The sequence below is a fragment of the Fistularia commersonii genome, chromosome 10, assembly GCF_037954325.1.
Source record: "Fistularia commersonii isolate RoL2024-O1a breed Wild chromosome 10, RoL_Fcom_v1.0, whole genome shotgun sequence".
NCBI lineage: Eukaryota > Metazoa > Chordata > Actinopteri > Syngnathiformes > Fistulariidae > Fistularia > Fistularia commersonii.
This window is the reverse complement of record NC_141293.1, coordinates 19,864,296-19,887,595: the sequence shown is the minus strand read 5'-3', so window position 1 is coordinate 19,887,595 and position 23,300 is coordinate 19,864,296. Positions and strand designations below refer to the sequence as shown.

Below are 23,300 nucleotides of genomic sequence, written 5' to 3'. Positions count from 1 at the left end.
GAAGACGCCGAAGTTCTCCGAACAGCCGAGCGTCAGCCCGGTATGTAAACAAGGTCAGAGACTGCAGCAGACTCTCCGACGGGCACCTGGATCCACCAGCTGCTGGTTTGAAAAGCTAAAAGGGAGGAAGACTGCAGCCCGAGGCTGCGGGGAAGAAGGTAGGATGGATTCGCTCTTTACATTCCTTTTCTTTCTAAAGGACGCATTGCAGGGACATTGTTATGATCGGGGCCCGCTGTTTTTTTTTTCGTTTTTTTTTAATTTTCCCAGACTGCAGATACATTATCATTATTTCTTTATCGAGATGCGTCAACGCCAACATCGACTTTCACAAGATCTGCGTGAAATGCGCGTGTTTACTGTGTGCGCAGTGATCAGTCATCCGCACTGCAATGCTGCACGGTCATGTTTCCCATGGCATGAATTATGCACCCCCCCCCCCCCCCCCCCCCCCCCCCCCCTCTCTTCAAGTGCAATGGCAGGAATTGTTCCAGAAATATTCCATCAGACGTTCGGCTCGGTTTTACTACAGCGATGTTGCACCAAATGCACCGAAGCTTCTTCCCATTGCAGAATCGTTTCTGCAGCTTGACTTGGTTAAATAGACAGGCACTCGCTCCACACGGGAGGATGTTGTGTCTGTGTGCGTGTATATATGTGTGTGTGTGTGTGTGTGTGTGTGTGTGTGTGTGTGTGTGTGTGTGTGTGTGTGTGTGAGAGAGTGAAAGAGAGGATGCTGCCATCTGCAAGGAATCATGTTGAGACATGCAAAAACAATGAGCTGATAGGCGTGTGTGTGAGGCTGGCAGGCCTGCACATGATGCCGGCGTGAAAAGACTAAATCAAAAAAGGGGAGTCCAAGGACACCAGGAGCCCTGCGGCCTTGGCCGGAGCAGGCCTGTCACGCCTCACACCGCCTGCTTTGCCACTTGATTCTGCTCCAGTTAATGATAAGTCAGTCGGCCGTCCGACACGACTCACGACAAACGTGCCTCCACCAGATAATTCGGCCTTTTTATGAAAACCCTGCTCGTGAATCATTTGCACAGCCGACGTTCCGTCTGAACGGCCGAGCTGTGTTTCGACAACGACGTACACGGCGTGCCGGTGTTTGGGATGGAAATAGCCGGCGTTCCAGGTCACACTGTTTCCCCTCAAAGGACACAGACAGTTCTCTAAAGAAACCGGAACATAAGATGACGAGGACATGAAGATTGGACGCGCATCAGCACGTCATTTTATCTGAATGCACTGCAAAACACCACATATTACACTGCAATAGCAGGTGCTTAGCTGATGATTTAAATATCAACATATGATATAGCTGTGGCTACATATTATCCCCCAAAATAGAATAAATAAATAGATATTAATAGTTTAAGGCCCTATCCTGTATGATCTCAGTCCTGCATTGTGGTGATTATTTTACTCATTCTTTCCTTACTGTTTTTCATTCCAGCAAATCAATTGAAATACTTTTTACAGCACAGGAAAAAGCCCCCCCCCCCCCATGGCCTCAAAATGAACAGCTATAAATGACATGTTCCAAACTGCCCTTTTTATTTATTTATCTGTGAATTATTGCTACATTTCTTGACTATTGTATTTATTTTGTTTGCAGAATACTTTTTGCATTAAGTTCATTTGATATATATTTTCTTAATTGTAATATCCTGAAAAAAATGTTCGTGGAATCCCACAAAAATCTGCAACAAGTCACTTGAAAACTAATCAAAAAATGACTTCTTATGCAAGAAATCACCCTAAAATGGGTTAAAAAGTGACATCGATGTTTTGCAGGAAATAACCAACTTGTTAGTTTGGAATCATCCCCAAATAATACATTTGAAATAAAATGCAAACCACTTCAAATTGTCAGAGAATCACGAGCAGAAAATAAGGAAAATGTACGCAAATCACCCAATTTTCTGCAGTATCTGCGTGCAATTAATCACAAAGAAATGTGATATGGAAAGTAGTGGCGTCTGGCAGGATGTGCAGGGACTGAATTTCACAGCGGTAAAACATAAAAAACTGCTCTCCGTCGGCGGACGGCACAGCAGATTTACGACCGCATCCAAACACACTGACCTGTAATAAATGAATGCAGACACCTCTGGTGTTCTTTGTGTCCTTCATCGCCTCAGACCAGCCATGATGATGCAGTGTTTTCACTTCATGGCGGAGCCGGCCAAGAACCTGGCGGCCAAGATAAAGGTAAGCTTTTTACCCCGAGGTCTCTTTCTCACTCTCAGTGGCTTTTCTTTGAAAGCGATGTTTTCGCGTGGGAAAATGTGTCGACTGGTTGCCGCTCTCCTTTCCTGAATAAAGAGAGGCGGGATGTTGTTTGCACGGACGTGGACGCAGCCACGGAGTGCATGTTGATCAGCCTCTTTTGTGCCGTAGCAAATAGTTGTGTTTTACAGGCCGTCTCTGCTCTTTGCGACACTTTTTTTAAGCTCTGAGAAGAAAACACCACGTGTTGAGCGCCAGCTGGCATGCAAACTTACAAAACTAATCATCTATATCACGCATTTATCGGGCCAGCCTGAGAGGGAGAAAAGAGTTACACATTTTCACCAAAAGAAAGTGAATATTTTCAGAATATGTGAGAAGGATATGGCGACCGGGGGGCTTTTTTTTCGTCATTTTCACGTTTTCTAAAAGCAAATGGTGACACTGATACTGTGCTATGGGGTGCGCTGTCGTCATGGCGACCACTCCCAGCTCACGCCTCTCCGTCAGATTCCAAACGGGGCCCGTCTGAGTCCACGTTCACCAGTGGGGCCTTCCACAGTCCTAAAAACATGCAGCGGGCTAAGCAAAGACTAAATTGTCTGTAGGTGTGAATGAGGCTGTGAAAAACTGGACGCATTTCCAAAATATAAGAAAAAAGTCCCCCAATAAAATGCATCTTTCCTCCACAGGAGACACAAAAGAAAGCAAAGCAGGACAAGAACGAGCCTTTGGATGAGGATCAACTGTTTGTTGTGGAACTGGCCCGAGACCTGGGGCGAGTGTGCCAGGTACAACCGCTTCCTCAAACACTGCACTCAAATGTACGGATGCGGTCGAGACGCGACATCGTTTCAGAAATGCATTTTGAAAACCAGCTTCAAAGGTCTGATGAAGTACTGACTCGTGCAGATGCAGAGCACGAACACGCATCTGTCCTGACGCATCATGACGTACTTAAGACTTCTCTTCCTAAAGTGTCGATAAAACCCGAACAACGTATATTCTGCAATCTCTGACACCAGAGAAACTGTGCAATGGCTTTTTGAAACATTACAACTTATCATGGTTGCAAAAATTGTCCTCAGATGTTGTCAAGAGATGGTAAAGAGGGTTTAACCCTAAACTAGTGGTTGTCAATATTACCTAGTAACTAGCTAAAAGATGCTATTATAACGTTAGCTCATGGCGGCTAACAGATGCTAAAACATGATTTATAAACGCTAGCATTAAAAATGTGCTGACTTCAGACCAGTTATAGCAAATAGATTCAACCTGTTCACAGCAGAAAATCAAATAAGAAATTCTTAAACCTTATAATAACTGAAATTTAATCTATAATGACTTTTTATAGATTCAACTATCTTTTTTTATGACCTCTTCATTTTTGCATGCAAATAACATTCGGTATCGTAATGTCTATACATAATATTGAAAATATAATACATATATATATGTATTATTTATGTATATGTATTATTTATAATACATATATTATTTATATTATTTATATATATATATATGTAGGTCAGCTTTATTGTGGAATTGAGAATTCTCGCAATTACGGTGTCATGAAATTAGCAATATAATAATGGTAATCAATTGCAATTTAGCAGTAAGGCGCACTGTTATATTAACAGTAAACATCAAATGATGAGGTTTAAGTATAAAGTGCACACAGATACAGACTGATATTTGACAGTGCGAGCGAGTAACAGCAGCAGGTTTTCTTTTCCCCTTTTTTTTTTTTTTTTTTTACTGTTTATACAATTTCCTACTATTATTTATTATTGTTATGTTTTACTTGAAACTCTGGCACAATTTCCTGCTGGATAAATAAAGTTGTTCTTATTCTTATTCTTATTCTTATTTTCTGTGTATGGTTTAGTGCAGCGCTCAGTAGGTATATACGTGTACATATAGTGTTTGTAGTATTTTACATTATATCATGATCCTTGTTTTGTAGACTGTAAGAGTGGCTTAGAAAGAGAAAAGGTCATTCTGAGATCTGATGTTACAGTTGCTGATTTGCTGATGAACGGACGCTGAATGTATTCGCAAGGAATCCAATAACCTGCATCCCTGGTTCAGACTCACTAAGATCGGCTGTTGATGTCGACACGCTGACTTGGCAAAAATAACCACGACGTGTCTTGTCACTATCGTCAAACCCAACCTTCACCTAAAAGCATCTGTTATAAAAGGCCTTTCTGGCCAGTGAAAGTAGTGCACGGAGGAGAGTGTATGATCTTCGCTGCTCAGCAGAGGTCACTGTCGCCTTAGCAACAGTAATTGGTTTTTGCGGTCTTTGACATCAAGCGCTTATTACTAATGACCGGTCGCCAACAACGAAGAACATTACAGTAATTTAAAATTCGTCTTTGCTCGCGAGCCTTGATAACCGAAGGAGGTATTTACAACCTTCTCTGCTCTGTCTCTCCAGAGGTCGGCGGTCCTCGAGCATATCTGGAACCTGGAGAACATCTGGCCCACCCCTGTCTGCTGGGCCTTCATCATGGAATGGGCTTCGATGCTGGAGATCAAGGTTATATCTCCGCTGTCTGTGAGATACGGATAAGGAGAAGGTCTCTCCGCTGGGATGACCCGAAGTCGTAAAATTTGTCTCCGCAGAAGAGGCCCATGCAGACCGACGGCTGGCCGGAGGTGGAGGAGGGCAAACTGCCCGATACGGTAAACGAGCAGGACGTGCAGCAAGCCAAGGCGCTGCTCCTGGACTGGATCAAGGACCTGAGAGCTCAGCCCGAGGTGGGACTCGTCAACGACGACTCGGCGGACCGGAAGGTACCGTTCGGGTGGAAGCGGCCGTGTTATTAGTGTGTGTGTTTTGACAGCAAAGCGTGTGGCCCGGAGAGCCTGTGGCCAAGGCGCTGGATGACCTGCAGTCGGCCTGGCGTTGGGGTCGCGCTCCTGATTTGCTGGCAGCCATGGAGCTGGTTATGTGGACTTTAATGCTCCAGAAACCGGATAAGGTCAACATTTTACTCTCATATCCGCTCACCTCTAAAGGTTTGTCCACTCTGTCTCATGGCTGCCTGTTTCCTCCCTGCAGGATAACATACCCCAGCAGTGGCTGATGTGGAGGCAGAAGACAAAGAAAATCGGTATTCGGAGAAACAATGAACAAAGTTGACTTTTTTTCTTTGTCCGATAACTTGGCCTTTCTCATGGGTTTTCTCTTTTCTCTTTTCAGGCGCCATGTCTTACATTCCTCAACCAGGTGGGGTCTTTGTGTCGCTTCGGAACAACGAAAGTTCTTTGAAACCGCTTTTAACGTTGTTTTGGTCTGTTTGGTTGCTCGTCTTGCGTCTTATTCTTGCGTCACGATGGCCCCACGCTGTGAGGGGGGGTAAAAAAAAAAAACAAACTCACAATCATTTAACAGACTTTGCATTTGTTGACTTACTTTTGTGCCGCTTTAGGCAGCAGGTTAGGTGGAAATTTCGAACCACGTCCTTGACAACGTCGTAGGTGGACTAGACCACAAAATGAATGCGGGAATGATTTCAATTCCGTTCTGTCCTGCTCTTACTTACTCTCACTTGTACAGCATTTTTATGAAAAGCATGCTGTAAATATATATATAAACTCCTATTATGTGATAGTATAGGTGATGTTATGGCTGCAGGAGCTATTTAATGTAATGAATTTTTACAACTTAATGAGGATTTCTGGGGATTCTTTGATTTCACAAATCCTCTCATACAGCTCTCCATGCTTGTGAGCTCTGCTCACAGCAACTGGATTGAGGAAATCTGGGAGCGAATGATTTAATAAGCCTTAATAAGCCATAATGAATTCATTGCGATGCATTTCTCTATCGTTGTCAAGAGAGACCTTAAAGCCCTTAAATATGTGGCTACTGTTCATTGACAACGGTTTTCTATTGGAGTGTCGTGGAGTTATTACCGCCAGCAAGTTGTAATAACTAAGTTTTGTTTTTTCAACAGTGTGGGAATGGATTTCAGATGCAGCAGGTACAGTGTATTCATTTTGAGTTTCATGCAATGTCATTATTACCCGACCCATCTCTGTAAACAATGAAATCTTAACATTCTTCCCCCCAGTGGAGGTGACTCTGGATCTGAACACTGCCAACCCCGACCTGCTCATCACCGGCGACGACAAACGGATGCGCTGCGGCTTTGAGAGGAAAGATATTCCCAACTACCATCAACGCTTCGATGGCTGGTGGTGCGCCGTCGGCGTGCAGGGCTTTGACTCCGGCCGCCAATACTGGGAGGTGGAGGTCGGCGAGCGAGACTGGCGTCTGGGGGTGGTCAAGGAGTCCGCCCTGAGGAAGGGCTTCAAATCTCTGAACACTGACACGGGCTACCTGACCCTGCGGCTGGAAAGGGGCACCGAGCTGAAAGCGCTAACGGTGCCCTTCACCGCCCTGCCGCCGGGGCTCATCCCTCGCAAGGTGGGCATTTACCTCGACTACGACCGGGGCCAGCTGTCCTTCTACGACGTGGAGAGACGCCTCCACATTTACACCTACAACGAGCGATTCAACGAGAAGCTCTTTCCGCTGTTTGGGACCGTGGAGATCGTCAAGGATCTGGTCATCAAGTCCCCGGCTTCTAAGAACCAATGCCTCTGCCCCGTTTCCTGTTTATGGGGTTGAGTTTCCAACGGTCACCGATTCCTCCAGAATCTACTCTACATTAGACGCCACTATAAAGTGTAGCTTATATGATAATCACCGGGAGCGATCCGATCCCGCTGTAAGAAGCCACCGTCGTGCTGCTCGAAGGCTCCACCGTGCTGCTCCTGCTGCTGCTTCCATGTATCTGTCACGTAACAGTAACGTCGCTTTCACTTTATCCCACTCCAGCATTCATAATGTGTTTTCATACCTTTGAAAGGAACCCCACAACATCGGTGTGATTTACTGTGCAATATTAACCGTGCAATAAGAATGTATTTATGCCTAAACTCAATAAAAATAAATCAAGTGCAACGTCGTGGTCTGTCGATGAGATTGATTCCACTTACAGTTGCGTTCATCCTTTTGTGTTCGATACGTCCAACTTCCAGATACTGTTAGTTTATGGTATGATTTCATATTTCCTTGGCACCGGGGAAACATCGCCTTAGAATTTCCTTTTAAGATCAAGTAGGTTTTTGCAACTACGACAACCTCAGGACACTAGGTTCATTTCACTGTGCAATAGTAAGTATTGATGTATTTCTACTTTTCCCGACCATCCGGATACCACTATGGATCTAACAGGATATAACGGGGATCTCAGAGGTTACTTAAGTCAATCACAGCGCCATTAAAACGACATTTCTAATAGCGGCGTTATGATTTATTACCATTCCTAACTGTGCAAACACTTTGATGTGCATCCAACTACACACATCAGTTAACTCAATGAAACGAATGTTAAGTATTAAAGTGCAGGACTTTTGGTGTTTATGTGAGATGCACATCATTGTGATCCCATATTCATGACCCATCGCTGTACATTTTATACCACTTGCATGCCAATTTATGAAGTTAAACTTAAGTAAAGTGAAGAACAAGCTTCAGAAATCTAAAACTGTGAGGTCCCAACAGAAGGACACAGGTACCCAAGAGATGAAGAACTAAAATCAGTGAATGTATATGTCGGAAATTCCTCTTCTGTGATACACGGGATGGTTGGTGATGCCGCTATGCAGACAGCCCAGGTAGCGCTCAATTATAAAACACTCCTTTTCCATCACTGTAGCTACAAACGGTCAAACAGAGACGACCGAATCAGGAGAAATAAATCATTTCGAACCTCCACAAATATCAGGCACGATAACTAGACTTGAGGTGTCAAAGGGGAAGATGGACAGGTCCCTTTGCTTTGTTTCAAAGGAAGCATTAACAAGTCGTAAACAGATCAGATTTAAATCCTAAAATCAGCTGAAAATGAGCAACACATGCAGGAAAAGGTTGCAGGGCAGTGCTTGTGTGCAGCCAGCGCGCGGCACAGGTCGTCACGTGATCCTCTGGACCAATCACAGCTCTCACACACTATGACCAGGAAGTCGGAGCACTTGGCGCCCCTCTCGGTCAGTGGAAATAAATGTTCAAAGCGGTGCAATTTTGTCTTCGTGGGACAAAGCGTGGGGTCATTGAACGCATCCTTGGAATTATAAAAGCAAATCGCCAAAAGATGCCGGAGGAGTTTGTCTAAGTTCGGCTTCTTGTGATGTCACTGGCGTGCGACGCCGCCGCAGAGAGAAGTTACTGACCGACGGGCGATGACAACAACAACAACAACAAAAACTTTAAAACAAGCTTTGAAAACCCACTTTGGGTTCGACAGCTTTCGGTCCAAACAACAGGAGGATGTCGTCAAAGCAGTCGTCAGACGTGAGTGACTCCACCATCGCACTTACTCAGTCAAACGAAGATCTTTGCTAGTTAGCAAAGCTAGCCTTGCACTGGCGGCGGGGAAACCTCATTGAGAAGTGAACCGGAGTCGGTCGTCGTGTGTGTGACGGCTGTTGTGTGTCCGCAGGTGACAGGGATGTGTTTGTGTGTATGCCCACCGGAGCTGGGAAGTCCCTCTGCTACCAGCTTCCGGCGATGCTGGCCGAGGGGATCACTCTGGTCATATCCCCGCTAATCGCCCTCATCCAGGTACGCCTGTCGCTCCGAGTCCCCGCCGGCGTGCTGAGCTCTTCCTGCAGCTCGACGTGCCGTGTGTGTGTGTGTGTGTGTCTCCCCAGGACCAAGTGGATCATTTGAGGGATCTCGACATCCCAGCGGCATCCATCAACTCGAAGCTCCCGGCCGGCGAGCGTCGCCTGATCCATGCTGACCTGGAGAGCAGCAGCCCCAAGCTGAAGCTCCTCTACATCACCCCGGAGATGGTGGCTTCGCCCTCCTTCCAGCCCTGCCTGAGCGGGCTGTGCTCCCGCAGCCTGCTGTCCTACCTGGCCGTGGACGAGGCCCACTGCGTCTCTCAGTGGGGCCACGACTTCCGACCCGACTACCTCAAACTGGGCGAGCTGCGCCCTCGCCTGCCCGGCGTACCCTGCCTGGCTCTGACGGCCACGGCGCCCAAGAACGTGCAAGACGACATCGTTCACTCTCTGAGGCTGAGTTCACCCCTGTCTTTCACCACACCTGTCTTCCGCAGCAATTTGCACTACGACGTGATCTTCAGGGAACTGCTTCCGAACCCCTACGTGCATCTTCACGCCTTCGTCAAGAAGGCCCTGTCTCTGGACGGCAGCTCTGACGGTCAGGTCCGTGCATGACACCCGTCAAAAGATCAGACTCTTAAAATGATATCAATCTTATCAATACCGCTGCTCTTCATCTCCTGTATGTACCACAGTCAGTCACAGATGCAACAGCTGAACAATTTGAACCAAAATCCAGTAGTTACAGTCATAGGAAAGACTGAAAAACAAGTTGAACTGGTACTGTGATAACATGATCATCGAGATCCTGAAGGGCAACATTTAAATCCCGCATTACTTACAGAAACAGCCAGAAGTGCTGTTCATATTGGAAGCTCAACTTCATTTATTTTTTTTTTTATGCGTAGCTGCTGTAATAATTCAATAAACCACCACATCAGGTGTTTCAGGACAGAACCTCCCCCACCACCATTGATGAACCCAGCTCAGACTTTTTTCCCATACATTTAAACTAGAAGGCACGTATTAAATGACACCAGTGTGCAGTTTGAATAAGATGGATTATGATCGAGGTGAAAATCAGACGGCGCCTGCTCTCTGATTATGTCTTTAAGTTCTTAAAATGGTACTTTCTCATCGGCTCAACAGTAACTTGTGACAGATTTCTATTATTTCAAACTGACATTGATGTTGAACTATAAACATGGATAAACCTGATAGAAAATGAAGTCCAAAAAATAGATGTATTTTTGTATGTCTCCATTTTAGTGTCAACATCTATTGCAGAGATCCTAAACAGCTCTTACTGTGTTGCAGACTCTTCGGTGTCATTTGCTTCTGCTGCCACTAGCGGGTACAAAAGAGCACAGTAGGATAACCAGTTAAAATTATGTATATTTATATATATATATATATAGATATATACCAGCTGCTCGGGGTCCAAAGAGGTTGAGACGTTACTATATCATGAATTTATAATTACCGTACATACTTATAATATTCAATTACATCGATCCATTTATTTATATTTTAGTACTGCGGCAAATTCAAAGATATATTTGAAGTGATGCACAAAGGTTTTTCCAATACGATTTTTTTAAATTAAAAAGTTCAGGGTATATTTATAAAAGCTCTCATGTTCTATGGAGATGGGATTCCTATAATTTTTCACTATATTTTCTACCTTTTTTACTCTTTCATTTTTCGTCAGGATTGGCAAATGTACCCTGCGGGTTCATGCTGCAGGTCTCAGCCACAGAAATACCCCGATTTCCTGTTTCCTGTGTTTTATCTTCAAAACTGGTCACAGTTTACCTCAGCTGTTTGTGAGGAAGTCACTCTTTTCCTTTGAGGCCCCAGGAGAATTTTGTAAACGACTTCACCAAATCTTCACTTAGCATGTAGGATAGAGAACAAGTTTTGGTTCACTATTCCTTCACTTACTTGCTGTTGTGCCAGCCGGCCTCAAAGGCTCCTCAGTCTGTCATACTGTGATAACACAGAAAACCCAGATGGAAATTTTACTGCGGTAGGATGAAGCTGATGCTGAGGAGTAAGTGGACTTTCCCTGAGACTGACTGTGTAAAATCTCAACAGGGTTGTGGGATCGTGTACTGTCGCACCCGCGAAGGCTGTGAAACTGTTGCCTACCAGCTCACCAAGCTCGGAGTCTTAGCCAAGCCTTACCACGCAGGTAAGATTTATCGATTTATGAAATGGGAAACCTTTTTTTTTGTTTTCACCGAGTGAAGCCGACGCTAAACTTCTCACAGGTCTGAAGGCGGGAGATCGAGCCGAAGTCCAGAATGATTGGATGCGGGGAAAAGTTTTGGTCATCGTGGCGACTATCAGCTTCGGTATGGGAGTGGATAAGGCCAATGTCAGGTACGCCAACTACGAGGGTGTCCGTGAGGGTCCTGGTAACGCTTGACCTAGCGAGGACAATTAATCCCAGATTGCTGAAATGGTGACAGATGCGGAGAATTTTTGAACTGGAAGGGAATTTGCAGATTTTGTATTTCTTGCAGAGAAGAACTCGCTTTCTTAAGCAAAAAACACTTGGATTCTGAGCTTTTTTTAGACTTGAAGGATCAATAACGGTGATCATTATCTTTCGCCGACTTGTCTGTAACTGATGTGACAACATGATTTTAAAATCCCCAAAAGCAGCAGCAGGCGATCAGCAAACATCCATATCAACAAGATGATGCATCTTTTTTTAGGTCCGTGTTTATGGTAACCTTTCTGCACCGCAGACTTTTTACCTTTGGCTAACCTGCCTCCTGTGTCGCCCCCACAGGTTTGTGGCTCACTGGAACCTGGCCAAGTCTCTGGCCAGCTACTACCAGGAGTCCGGACGCGCAGGAAGGGACGGCTTGCCTTCCTCTTGCCGCACATATTATTCCCCGAAAGACAAGGAGCAGATGACCTTCCTCATCCGCCAGGAGGTCGCCCGCAAGCAGGTCAGCAGTGACGGCCCCTCTGAATCCCACCTTATTTTACCAAAGACTGCGCCTTTGGAAGACGGCTTTCCTAATAGATGACCCCCTCATGATTATTAGTTATCCAAAATCATCCAGTTTGAAACACAAGGACAATCATTTTTCATTTCATTTCATAACAGTACACGACAATTTTTCCTTTATCATACTATTGTGCACTCCTTACCTCACTTGTTACTAAGACACTTATAGTTTTATCACTTGTTTACGAAGACACTTTATAGTTTCACTGAGACACTTTATAGTTTATAGTTTATTTTATTTCTAATTCTGCCTTTTCTTTTATTATTTATTACTGTTATATTTTCTGTAACTCTGGCACCACAATTTCCTTCGGGATGAATAAAGTTGTTCTTATCTTATCTTATCTTATCTTATCTTATCTTATCTTATCTTATCTTATCTTATCTTATCTTATCTTATCTTATCTTATCTTTCCATGCAGACTGATGAAAATGACTTATTTAAATGCTCCATGACTATAACAGCACAAATGTATATAAATCTAAAACACAACACTTTTAGTAAGGCAAACAACCAGTATATTTGATTTTTGACACAAAATAGACCCATTTTTGTGCAGCCTAACTAAGTTTATTATGCATTATTTACAAATGCATTGCCATCTTAAAATGGATATTGCTAGAGAATCCCGTTCATTTTAGTGATGGAAGGTTCTATGAACACACTCATCTACACAACACTCATCTCGTGGAGACTAAAAATATGCTTAATAGTGTCATTGGAGGGATTATAAACACCATGTTGGAAAGGATCTGTTGATCTTATAAAACTGAACTCCAATCTTTAAGGTCATAATGACAAAAGCAGGTGATAATTCTGTGTTAAACATTTAACCCACCAGGAAAAAAATTTATTCCACCAAACCAATGTGTTTTAGTCGACCTTTCACCCTGATATAATGCAATTTGGTATGTCATTTTGCTGTTGTATAAAATTCTAATCATAAAATGAATAAACTTCGATAAAAGGCATCTAATAGAAACGTTGCTCTGGTCAGCCTATGGCGAGATTGAGCGACAGAAGAGCTGGTCGCTGGAGGCTGCACGGCCAGCTGGGTGGAAAAACACTCGTATTCTAATGACACAATTTGTCAACTGATGTCAAGACATTTCTTTTTTACAGGAAAAACGCAAATCCAAAAAGGAACAAGACAAAGCAGCCATCCAAGACTTCGAGGCCATGGTGTCGTTCTGTGAGCAGGAAAGGTAAGTGCTGCGTGTGCAGCTGGAAGGGTCTTTGCAGATATCAGATGTGACCCCTGACACCATCTGAACCGTTCAAAGAGCACAAATGTTTCTTATTAATGAATAACATTTTCCTGATTAAAATAAAAAGAAGAAATCCAAAAGGTCAGAAAGAAAACTAATTAGCAAATTAAAGTAAAAAAAGTTATATCTTTCATATACAAATCGTGTAATGCTTTTTTCATGCAATGATATATCAATCATTTTTATGTTACTGTGATTTATACGTTTTTTTTTTTATTTTTGAGCTATTTCTCTTTTTTTTTAATTTCTGACATAGAGCCAGATCCGCTTTGGAAATAAGTTGTCGGTCATTTTTGATCATTTCAAAGTTTTGTTTAACTGAGAATTATCCTGCAAGCTCAACTTTTGAAACCTGTGATTTATCACTTGCACGTCATGTTGTTTCATACCTTAAGGCGAACAATACCGTAGATAAATACCATCTGAGAACTCTCAGTTGCCGCCCACCTTCTGCTGCTGCTTTAAAAAAAACAACAAACAATGTTAAACCCTATCCTCCTCTACCATTCTCCCTGCTTCTTTAACACGGCGCCAGTTTTGTAAGTTTTGTAAGTCGCTTTGGATAAAAGCATCTGCAAAATGACTGTAATGCAATGTAATGTAATTTAATGTAATGTAATGTAATGTAATGCCAGCCCTCAATATGAACAGTCCCATACAAAAGTAAGACGACTTCGCTCCCCGCCCTGATCTCCCAGACCTCAACAGCGCAGCCGGCGCCTGCAGAGCGTACACACACACACACACACACACACACACACACACACACACACACACACACCCTCTGAACACATACGTCACACTCCGTCCATCTGGCCGTCGCCACAGGTCAATAGCTTGGAAGAAAGTTCAACTCTTTAAATAATGAAGTTTCATCCCGAGTGCAGGAACTGAACTGGACAGGTCGCGGAAAAAAATGTGATGTATTGGATGCATTTCTCTGTGTGTGTTGGCGGGTGTGTGTCGTGATATTGCCGTGTTGTCTTTGTGTCCTGGCGCCTGTATGGAATGTGAAACGAGGTTCCCGAAAAAGGACAAATGAACTCTGCATCCATCCAGCCGCTGCAGGAGTCTATCTGAGGTGCCATCGAGCGAGAGGCCGGCTCATCTGTTCATTACTTGGACTGAAATAACGTCCTAATGCGTCGCGTAGATTTAGGGCTAAAATCTCTTCATGTTGCCGAGCTCGTCCGGCGGTTCTGCAGGTGAAACCCATCTTCCTCAGGCTTCAGATCTTGTTGGTCTGTATTTATAAATCCGGTCTTGGTTGCGGTTGCTTTTCCTCGGGTCAGACAGTCGGAGGAATGTAGAGCCTCCTGAAAGTGGCGGCAGGTGTGTTTGGGCGGCAGTCAGATCATCCCTGTGTGTTTTAGTCGGTCGTCTTGTTTTTCAAGGGCTGGGCCGAACACACCCTCCGTTTATTACTTCGGCGAGACTCCGGGCGAGAGTTTCCAGCCCGCTGAGTCTGGCAACATGGCGGAGTTTGAATCCGTTTGAATCTCCTCATTCGCCCGCCGTCACTCAAATCACCTCCTTTGTCTTGGTGTTGCGGCGGCGGCAGCAGCAGCAGCAGGTCGCGCACGTCAGCGCCATCATGAGAACGACCACCGCTGCGGGAGGGGAAACAAGCGCCGTCACGACTTGGTGCCGTAGAATAGGAACGAGAGGGACGGAGACTCACCGATGAACAGGAGGAGGATGAAGAAGGCCCCCTGCTCCAGCGGGTGGGCTTCGGGGAGCCCACGCAGCTTCTCCCAGATCTTGCTCAGCAGGTTCAGTGTCTGCTCTCTGGCGTCCATCCTCACTGCAGCAAAGAAGGGAGACGCGCCAATGATTTGACAAGACGCCGATAGTTTGGTGTACAGAGTTCTAGATCTTCCTGTTTGAAAGTGCAAAATGGCGTCCCCGGTGTTTGGAAACGTGTTGATTTGTAGTCCTGGGATGATGAAGGGCGGTTAAAAGTGTGCTTTTCTGAGTTGCCAGGGGGAAAAGGGTGGATGATTTGTCGCAAAGGCAGGTTTTTACGTCGGAGGAAAACGAGCCTAAATTCTTCTTTCCTTGTTTGTCAAGATTGTGTGTGAAAAAGGATTTCTTTAGAGCCCAACTGATGCTGCGTTTCCCTAAGCCATGCTGATGTTACATGTAAAGATAAATGCCGCAGATTGCCTATACGGTGACTATAAAACCGAATAATAGAAAACACCTGTTAAAGATGTCGTGTTGCATATATAATATTTACAAGTTTAACGCTCAGGGAGCTAACAACATAAACCTCAGTGTAGAATGGACCCATGGTGGCAGACGTCCACTGGTAATGGTGGCAAACCAATACATCAGCGCTGGCCTTGTTTTTTCCCACAGTGAAATGTGAAGTATGACGGGTTAACTTGAGGTTTTGTCACTGCGCTCCACAGCACCTGGTGTGTGTGTGTGTGTGTGTGTGTGACATTCAGGGGTTTAGATTATTATATAATTATATAATAGTTATTATGTAATAACTGTGAGTTAAACTTGTTTAAACACAAAGTAGAAAAAGTAGAATTCCAGCGGAGTTACATTCTGTCTTTATACATTTTACTGTCCATAACTTTACAGTGACGTTAGCATTCCTTTGTTATTATTCTAACTATACATTGCAATGTCTGCTTACTTTTTCACATCAAGAGAGCAGCGGTTGCTATTATACTGTGTTTGCCAGGGTTGTTTTTAGTGAGTAACACAATTTACTGCTCATGTGCACGCAGTAGGAAAAGACAAAAATACAACAACAACAACAACAACAACAACATTTACCCTGTAGTCTTGTTTTTAAACAGCTCCACTTCTCAGCACGTGTGCTTTTTGCTGCCCGTTCCTCAGATTCCCCCCAGCCTCTCGCTTTCGTCTAAAACCGCGCTGGTCAAACGGCGGGTTCTTACCTGGAGGTCTTTGTGGTCCTGCTCGGCCGGCCCACGGCTTCAGACTGACGCCGGACCCGCCAGGGGGAGGAGGCGGCGTCGGGCACGTCGGGGAGTTACCTGCTGAGCAGCTTGCTGCCGCGCTTGTTTGAAGAGACGCCTCATCACTCTCAGACCCAGATTAGCAGCCAAACAGAGATTAAGGTGTTGTCGGATAATTCCTCAAGGGCCAGATTATGCCGGACGCGCGAGGAAAAGTTAGACGGCACCGACAACAAGCTCCTCTCAACATCCCCTTTACTTCTGCGGCTCAGATTCTCTCCCGGCGAAGTACTTTTCCCGGTCAGCCCTCCCTGGGAGTCAGCGGAGTCAGTTTCCTCCTCCTCCTCCTCCTCCTCCTCTCCTGAAACCTCCTCCTCTCTTTCACTTCCAGCAAGGTAGTTAGGATGTGTGTTTGGAGGCTGTGTGTGCACTGGTGTGTTTGCGTTACGTAACACTGGACGGGCCCGACACACGACTGATGTTGCACTCTAAAGACTTTTTAATGTCAAGGAAAACAGTCGCAGGAATGTTTGAGCGGCAACGTCAAATTTAAACCCTCTTCAGGTTTTAGAAATGTTCCTTTAGGTGAGTTCATTTAAAGGAATTCAGATTTATTCTGACACATTAACTCTGTTAATGTGATTGGAAACACGCCTTATTGTTTGATATTAACTTAAATCTATGATCAGGGATATTTTTGTGCGCAGCGTCCGAGGCCGATAACAGCAGCTTGTAGGAAGCAACCATTATGAATTAACTAAGGATTTTAAATGCCCTAATTCTTTACATATGATGTCTGACTGGGCGCCGCGTGTGGAAAACATTTGTCTCACGTGACAAGCTGTTTGATAACAGAATATTGATCGTGGCACCGCGTGGTCGTTACGCAATGGCTGAAGCCGGACAGCTTGCGTACGGAGAGGCCGCCGTCCGCGGAAACATGGGCGCGTTTCACTTCCTGGCCGCACCTTGTGTCACCTCAGCTGTAATCCCTTTCTGTCATTCCCAATTGTGCGCCGCAGTTGTCGCCATGCCAGCATTTCGAAGTTCTTCGGGGACAAGCCTCCGAACTGCGGCGGCGCCTGCGACTTCTGCCGGGACCCCAAAGTGGTGCGAGCGCAGCTGGAGAGGGCGGCGGCCCTCAGCACCAGGACCCAAGCCCAGAGCCAGGAGCCCACGGGGCCGTTCGGTTTCCGGCCCGGCCTTTACGAGGGGGGCAAGAAGGGATACGGCTTTGAAAGGCAGGACACCTTTTAGTGATTTTAGTTAAAAATATCGGTTCGATTTTAAAGCGGGACGTGATGAGCGGTGACGCCGTGCCCTGCAGGTACGATGAAGAGGGCAGCAGCGGCGAAGAGGACACCGCAAAGAGGAAAAAGGAGTTTTCGGACCTGTTCAAGAAGCAGATGAACCTGAGGAAGGTGAATGAAAACACAAACTCTGCCGTTTTAACCGCCGTGGTTGTTTTTTTGATCCGCGCATCTGCGCGGCAGCTGCGGGCATCTGGGCGGCAGGGCGGCCGCCGGGGCCCCTGCTGCAAACCGCTCCCACATGTTCCCTGGAACTGGCAATAAGATGAAGTAGAAAATATTCCAGTGTAGCTTGTTTGCCATGCTAGATCTATAAAAGAAGGAATGTTCCATTGATTTATGTGTTTAAAGTTTAAAAACAAAAACAAACAGCAGAATGCAGGAGTCTCTCAATCGGCTCGTTCATCACGTATTTAAAGTCCTTCGCATTGCGATACGGTTGTGGACTAATATTAAAATAAAACAACCGTTATCACCGGAATCCCCGTCGTGGTTCGTCATTAAGTATCCAAATAACCGTTAAATATGCGATTCTGAGCTGTAACAATAATATCAAATACCTCTGAATGAATATTTGCCATCCAGTAAGAAATATCCTAACCAGTAGAAGGTGTTTGGCGGAGGATCCGATCGTCCAACAGCACCTTCATTTCCACGGAGCCCTTCTTAAAATAATCGCTTAATTTGTTTTTTCTTTTTATCAGAAAACACAAACACGCTGAGCCAGATGTTGAACAAGCACCCACAAACAAAGTGGGAAGAACTTTTTCATTTGTATTTTTTTTCAAACGATCGTCTGGTTTTTTTTCTTTCAGGGTTTCGACGCTCCGAGGGAGCACTTTTCTCCGCCAGGTAAGAATAAATCTCAGCAGAGGAGCCGCGTGCGGCAGGTCGGGTTGCGTCCGACGCTTCGAGCTCACTCGTGCGGTGGTTCCTGCCGCAGATCCAGACTGTCCGCTGAAGGAGGCCTGCAGCCAGAGGATCCCCAGGCTCTCCGTGAAGGTAGAAACATTCCTCGCCGCCGCCTCTTTAATTAGCACGTCTCTGGGAGTTCAGACTTCTGTGCCATCTGCCATCGTCCGGTGGAGAATTTAGGAGATCAATAGTTCATGTCGACTGAGCCACTTTTAATATCCGCAAACATTCGTCTTGTTCGTCTTCATGGAGGGAGAGTTTTGAAATTTTGAAGTCTGTGCAAACGTTCAATTTGAGCGTTATATATGTTGGACTTTTATTTATTCTTCTTTTCGGCTACTCTTGTCCGGAACCACTGACGTGGCCGGATTGATAGTAATATAAGATTTATTTCCGATTCTGGGCTAAACTCTTGGTTCCCCTCCAGGCCAGAGAACACTGCCTGAGCCTGCTGCAGGAGGCGCTGCGCGGCCACCAGGGGGCGCACCTCACGTAAATACTCCCACTCGAGTCTCCAGATCAGAAACCAGGTGTTTAGAAACCCACATTGTTTAACCGACAACTTCTTCTGGTCTCCTCTTCACCCACAGAGGAGACGCCGCTCTCTCCTCTGCAGTGGATCTCGAGCATGAGGTCTTCAAGAGCAGCAAATCCTCCAACTTATACAAAGCGACCGTCTTAAAGAAGGTGACTCCGACCGGCTGCCGGCGGTTTAATGCGGGTCCGTGTGGTCCGGCGTCTAAAGTGTTTTGTCCTCAAGGTGTCCGAGATGAAGGCGACGGGAGGCGGCGGCGGAGGGGACGGCAAGGTTTGTCCGTCAAAGGAGAAGGAAGCGGCTTCCTCCTTCCCTGAGGAGCTTCAGGGATTCACCTCGGCTTCAGAGATCTATTCGGTAAGAACCCTCGCTCATGACCGACTCTGATGGCTGAAGGCTTCCTCTGCTGTAAACCTTGTCCCGTCCCTCTGACAGCTGAAGCGTAAGCGAGTCGGCGCCGGTTTGAGGGGCTCGTCCAACCCCTTCCTGGCCGGGAAGAAGTTGCCGGCGGCCCCCGAAGCCGACCGGGAAGCCGACGGGGGACCAGAAGGCGGCGGGTTCTGCTGTGACGGCTCCAGATCCGAAGAAACGCCGCCGGCCATATCGTCGCCCGTCCAAGCGAGAGCTGCCGCTTCCCTCAGCAGCCCGAAGAAGGCGGGCAGGGCCCTGAGCAGGAAGCGGCAGAGGCTGGCCGAGGCCGCAAAGGAGACTCGCAGCATCTCCCAGTATTTTGGAAAGAAACCCAGCGCGGACAAAAGCCAGGAGGCGAAGACGGACGAGAGACTCGCTTCTCCCTTAAACCCAAATCCCGGCCGAAGCCCCGCCGCCGAGGCAGGCCAGAGACGCCCGGCGGGATCCACCACCCCGGACCGGGCCGAAACCGAGACAGAAGTTCAAGTGGACGGTGGAGAAGAAGAAGCGCTCGGAGCAGAAGAGCAGCTCCTTCGTTCCCCCGGAGAAGAGTTGGACCTCTGCGACCAGTAAGGAGGGCGTTTTCAACGGCTAATGGAGTCTGTTTACAAACAGCAGTGGTGTTATTTCTGTGTTTCCCTCTCGCTCAGGCTGACTGAGGAGATCTCTACATCTGCTGTGACACAGCAGGTAAGAACACACACACACACACACACACACACACACACACACAGAGTCATATGAAGTCACCATTCTTGCAGTTCCACCGTGTTGCCATCTGAAAAAGGCTTCTAGATTTGTAATTCGTCCCGCATCCAGGTGTGTTTCCTCTTGTGTTTTCAGCCGACGGGCGCCGCCGCAGACGATAAGGAGGCGCCGCCTCCGGCCAAGAAGAGCCGGCCGGCGGACAGGGGCGGCAGACGCGTGACCTTTAACCCCAACGTGCAAGAGAAGACGGTGCAGCCGGACCACGAGCCGCCGAAACCCGTGACCCTGAAGGAGGCGGCCGACGTGGTGGTTCGCTGCCTGGACCCTTTTTACACCCAGGGGAAGTTCGCCACCAAGGTGAGCCCGGGGAGCCGGCACTCCCGGTGAGCGGGAGGCGCCGCCGGAACCTGACGTCCTCTCTCTGGGGTTCCAGGAGCTGTTCAAGTCCTTCGCCCGCTACCTGTCTCACCTGCTGTCCGACGGGAGGAGTCGGGGGAAAGGCCAAGGTAAGAGCGGCTCAGTGCGAGAAGCCGGCGGCCCGAGCGTCGCCCCAACTGGTCCGTGAGCCTCCCGACGCCCGGGCGTGGAGCGTGGAGCGCCTCCACACGTGGTCACTCTGCCAAGCGTTTGAAAGACAGTCCACTCCTGCTCTACTGGGAACTATGTTGGGGTTTTGTTTTTCACGAGCACATTTCTGGGGGATCCCCTTAATGTAGTGATGAAACGTACAAGCGGCTCCCCGGTCATGGCTCGGCGGGTCGGACAGGAAGTCGACTGAAGTTTTTGGAGAAAATCTGAGAGGTGTTTCCCAGTTTTGAGCTAAAAACCTTCATGAGAAGAAATGCAGTCGCTTTGTTTGCCGATCCTCCGTTGATCTCCGAGGTGTTTGACCTCCTGCTGAACGTTTCACAGAACGACGGCGTCACCGGTCGACTTCCCTGAAATAAACGGCGGCGGTTTTAGCGTCGGAGGGACTTTCGAAGGGAATATGAGATGAGATGAGAACAACTTTATTTATCCCGAAGGAAATCGTTGTGCCAGAGTTTCAAGTAAAAACATAACAATAATAGATAATAGTAGGGAGGAGGAAGAATAAGAAATACAATGAAATATAAATTGTCTTAACCGTTAACTGTAATATTCAAATGTTTGTACTTGTTAAGACCTTAAAACACTTGATCGCCTTAACCTTGACACTTTATATTTTATTGTATTTCTTATTCTCCCTCCTTATGACATTGTGATCTGTAGTGAGAGCAGACAACAGGAAGAGGAACATCTAGAGAGGTGGAGGTATGATCTGGAAAGGAGAGGAATGAAGTCGCAGCAAGACAGAATATATGTGTGTGAATGAGAGGAACTCGGGTGGAACGGTGAGGCTACAGGGAGTGGAGATCAAGAAGCTGGAGGATTTCTGGTACTTAGGGTCAACAGTCCAGAGCGTAGGAGAGTGTGGAGAAGAGGTGAAGAGACGGTCCAAGCAGGTTGGAATGGGTGGAGAAAAGTGTCAGGGGTACCAAGAGATAGAAGAACATCAGCCAGAATAAAAGGAAAGGTGTACAAGACAGTGGTGAGACCAGCGATGATGTTTGGACTAGAAACTGTTCCAATGACCAAAAGACAGCAGGCAGAACTAGAGGTTGCAGAGATGAAGATGTTGAGGTTCTCTTTGGGAGTGACCAGGATGGAGAGGATCAGGAATGAGTCTATCAGAGGAACAGCACATGTTAGATGTTTTGGAGAGAAGATCAGCGATGGTTGGGTCATGGACAGAGGAGGGATAGAGAATATATTGGTAGACGGATGCTGGAGTTGGAGCTGCCAGGCAGGAGGTCTGGAGGAAGACCAAAGAGAAGATTTATGGACGGAGTGAGAGAAGATATGAAGGTAGTTGGTGTGAGAGAGGAGGATCCAGAGAATAGGGTTAGATGGAGAAGGTTGACTCGCTGTGGCGACACCTGAAGGGAAAAGCCGAAAGAAGAAGAAGAAGATTCTCCCTCCTTCCTACTATTACCTATTATTGTTATGTTTTGCTTGAAACTCTGGCACAACAATTTTCTTCGGGAAAAATAAAGTTGTTCTCATCTCATCTCATCTTATTGTGACGCTGCTCGGTGTGGCGGAAGCAGCTCTGGACGTCTGTTGGAGGTTATTGTTATGAGCTCAGTGTCGACGTTTGTTAGGCGTCTGCCGTTGTTTCCGCTGCCTCGTCACGAGACCGAGATCTCTGTGTGTTCATCCGCAGTTAAAGCCGAAGCCAAAGCCCTCATCAAGAAGTTCTTCAGCGGCGTGCGGCGCTGCGAGAGCGAGGCCGACTGGAAGCACCTCAAACGACCGCAGAGCCGCAAAACCGCCGACAGCAAAGAATGAAAACCGTCTCCCCGCCTCCAACCCTCTCCGGATCGTCAGTGCCTAAAACCGCTCGCCCCGTCGACCGGCTCAAAGGTCGATTCGCTGCTAAAGCTCCGCTTCGCCGGGCCTGTTGTCGCCGCGGTAACGTCTCACCATCGCCCAGCAATAAAAGGAGACAGCGGGGAACGCCGGCCTCGCCTGTCGGTCCCTTCACTTCATCATCGGTTCGAGCACGAACTTAAGTTATGTCTGACAAAATATACAATAATGACAAGATGGTCGTCTGTCTGACACTCGTTTCCATATTTTCAATATCTACCGATGTCATGGTCAAAACGTTTTCAATATCTACCGATGATGTCATGGTCAAACATCCTACGTCGCCTCCTCGACCGAGGGGGTCAGAAGTCCATGACGAGCGTCGCTGTTGTTGTATTTTAATGTTTTGTTCCGATCTAGGTGCTGCTAGGTTTGTCGTCCGCCGACGTTAACCGTCGCCGTACGACTCAATTGTCCAGTTTTTATTTTGTAGTGCGCTAAATCCGGTTTACTTCTGGTTCTGACGCTTAGAGAGAGAAACTGGAATTAAATGGACATTCACATTCTTTCATTTTCCCTTGTTTTTTTTTTCCTTTTAGTTCTAGTGTTAGGACCGAGAGGCCATAGTGTGTGTTCTCGCAGTCAGGAGGAAAAGCCAAAGACTTGTGCACACACACACACACACACACACACACACCTGCTGTGCTGAGAGCCTGCCTGCTCCGATAATGTTTACAATAAAGGTGATGCTCAATGGGAACAAACCAATCACAGTGTGACACGTCGTTAATTGTGTGCTCACTTAATGAGGTCTGATGGCCTTTGTTTGACGTGTGTGTGTGTGTGCGTGTGCGTGTGCGTGTGTGGAGAAGTCGGTACCGGCGTCGCTCTCAAACACTGACGTCATCTCC

General features: G+C 46.6%; 2 protein-coding genes and 1 long non-coding RNA gene across 3 annotated transcripts; 2 read left to right on the top strand and 1 right to left on the bottom strand.

The window, feature by feature from the left end:
• Positions 1-8: 8 nt before the first annotated feature.
• On the top strand, positions 9-7,216 carry LOC147230747 (butyrophilin subfamily 3 member A3). The gene is made up of 10 exons (XM_086154252.1): positions 9-158; positions 2,148-2,217; positions 2,928-3,026; positions 4,679-4,780; positions 4,867-5,001; positions 5,088-5,225; positions 5,306-5,357; positions 5,447-5,473; positions 6,204-6,230; positions 6,321-7,216. The coding sequence occupies exons 2-10, from the start codon at positions 2,155-2,157 to the stop codon at positions 6,878-6,880; spliced, it is 1,203 nt and encodes a 400-aa protein (XP_086010378.1). The 5' UTR covers positions 9-158; positions 2,148-2,154; the 3' UTR covers positions 6,881-7,216.
• A 1,098-nt stretch (positions 7,217-8,314) lies between these two features.
• Positions 8,315-22,955, top strand: recql5 (RecQ helicase-like 5). Its single transcript, XM_086154250.1, has 19 exons — positions 8,315-8,608; positions 8,757-8,878; positions 8,968-9,489; positions 10,984-11,080; positions 11,160-11,271; positions 11,687-11,849; positions 13,035-13,117; positions 17,142-17,360; positions 17,447-17,540; positions 18,245-18,281; positions 18,373-18,431; positions 18,772-18,836; positions 18,935-19,031; positions 19,105-19,236; positions 19,315-19,859; positions 19,941-19,980; positions 20,134-20,355; positions 20,432-20,504; positions 22,244-22,955. The coding sequence occupies exons 1-19, from the start codon at positions 8,497-8,499 to the stop codon at positions 22,366-22,368; spliced, it is 2,919 nt and encodes a 972-aa protein (XP_086010376.1). The 5' UTR covers positions 8,315-8,496; the 3' UTR covers positions 22,369-22,955.
• On the bottom strand, positions 12,444-16,460 carry LOC147230746 (uncharacterized). Its single transcript, XR_015106736.1, has 3 exons — positions 16,099-16,460; positions 14,862-14,984; positions 12,444-14,790 (listed from the first exon to the last, which is right to left on the bottom strand). It is a non-coding gene; the product is annotated as an uncharacterized LOC147230746 (long non-coding RNA).
• Positions 22,956-23,300: the final 345 nt, after the last annotated feature.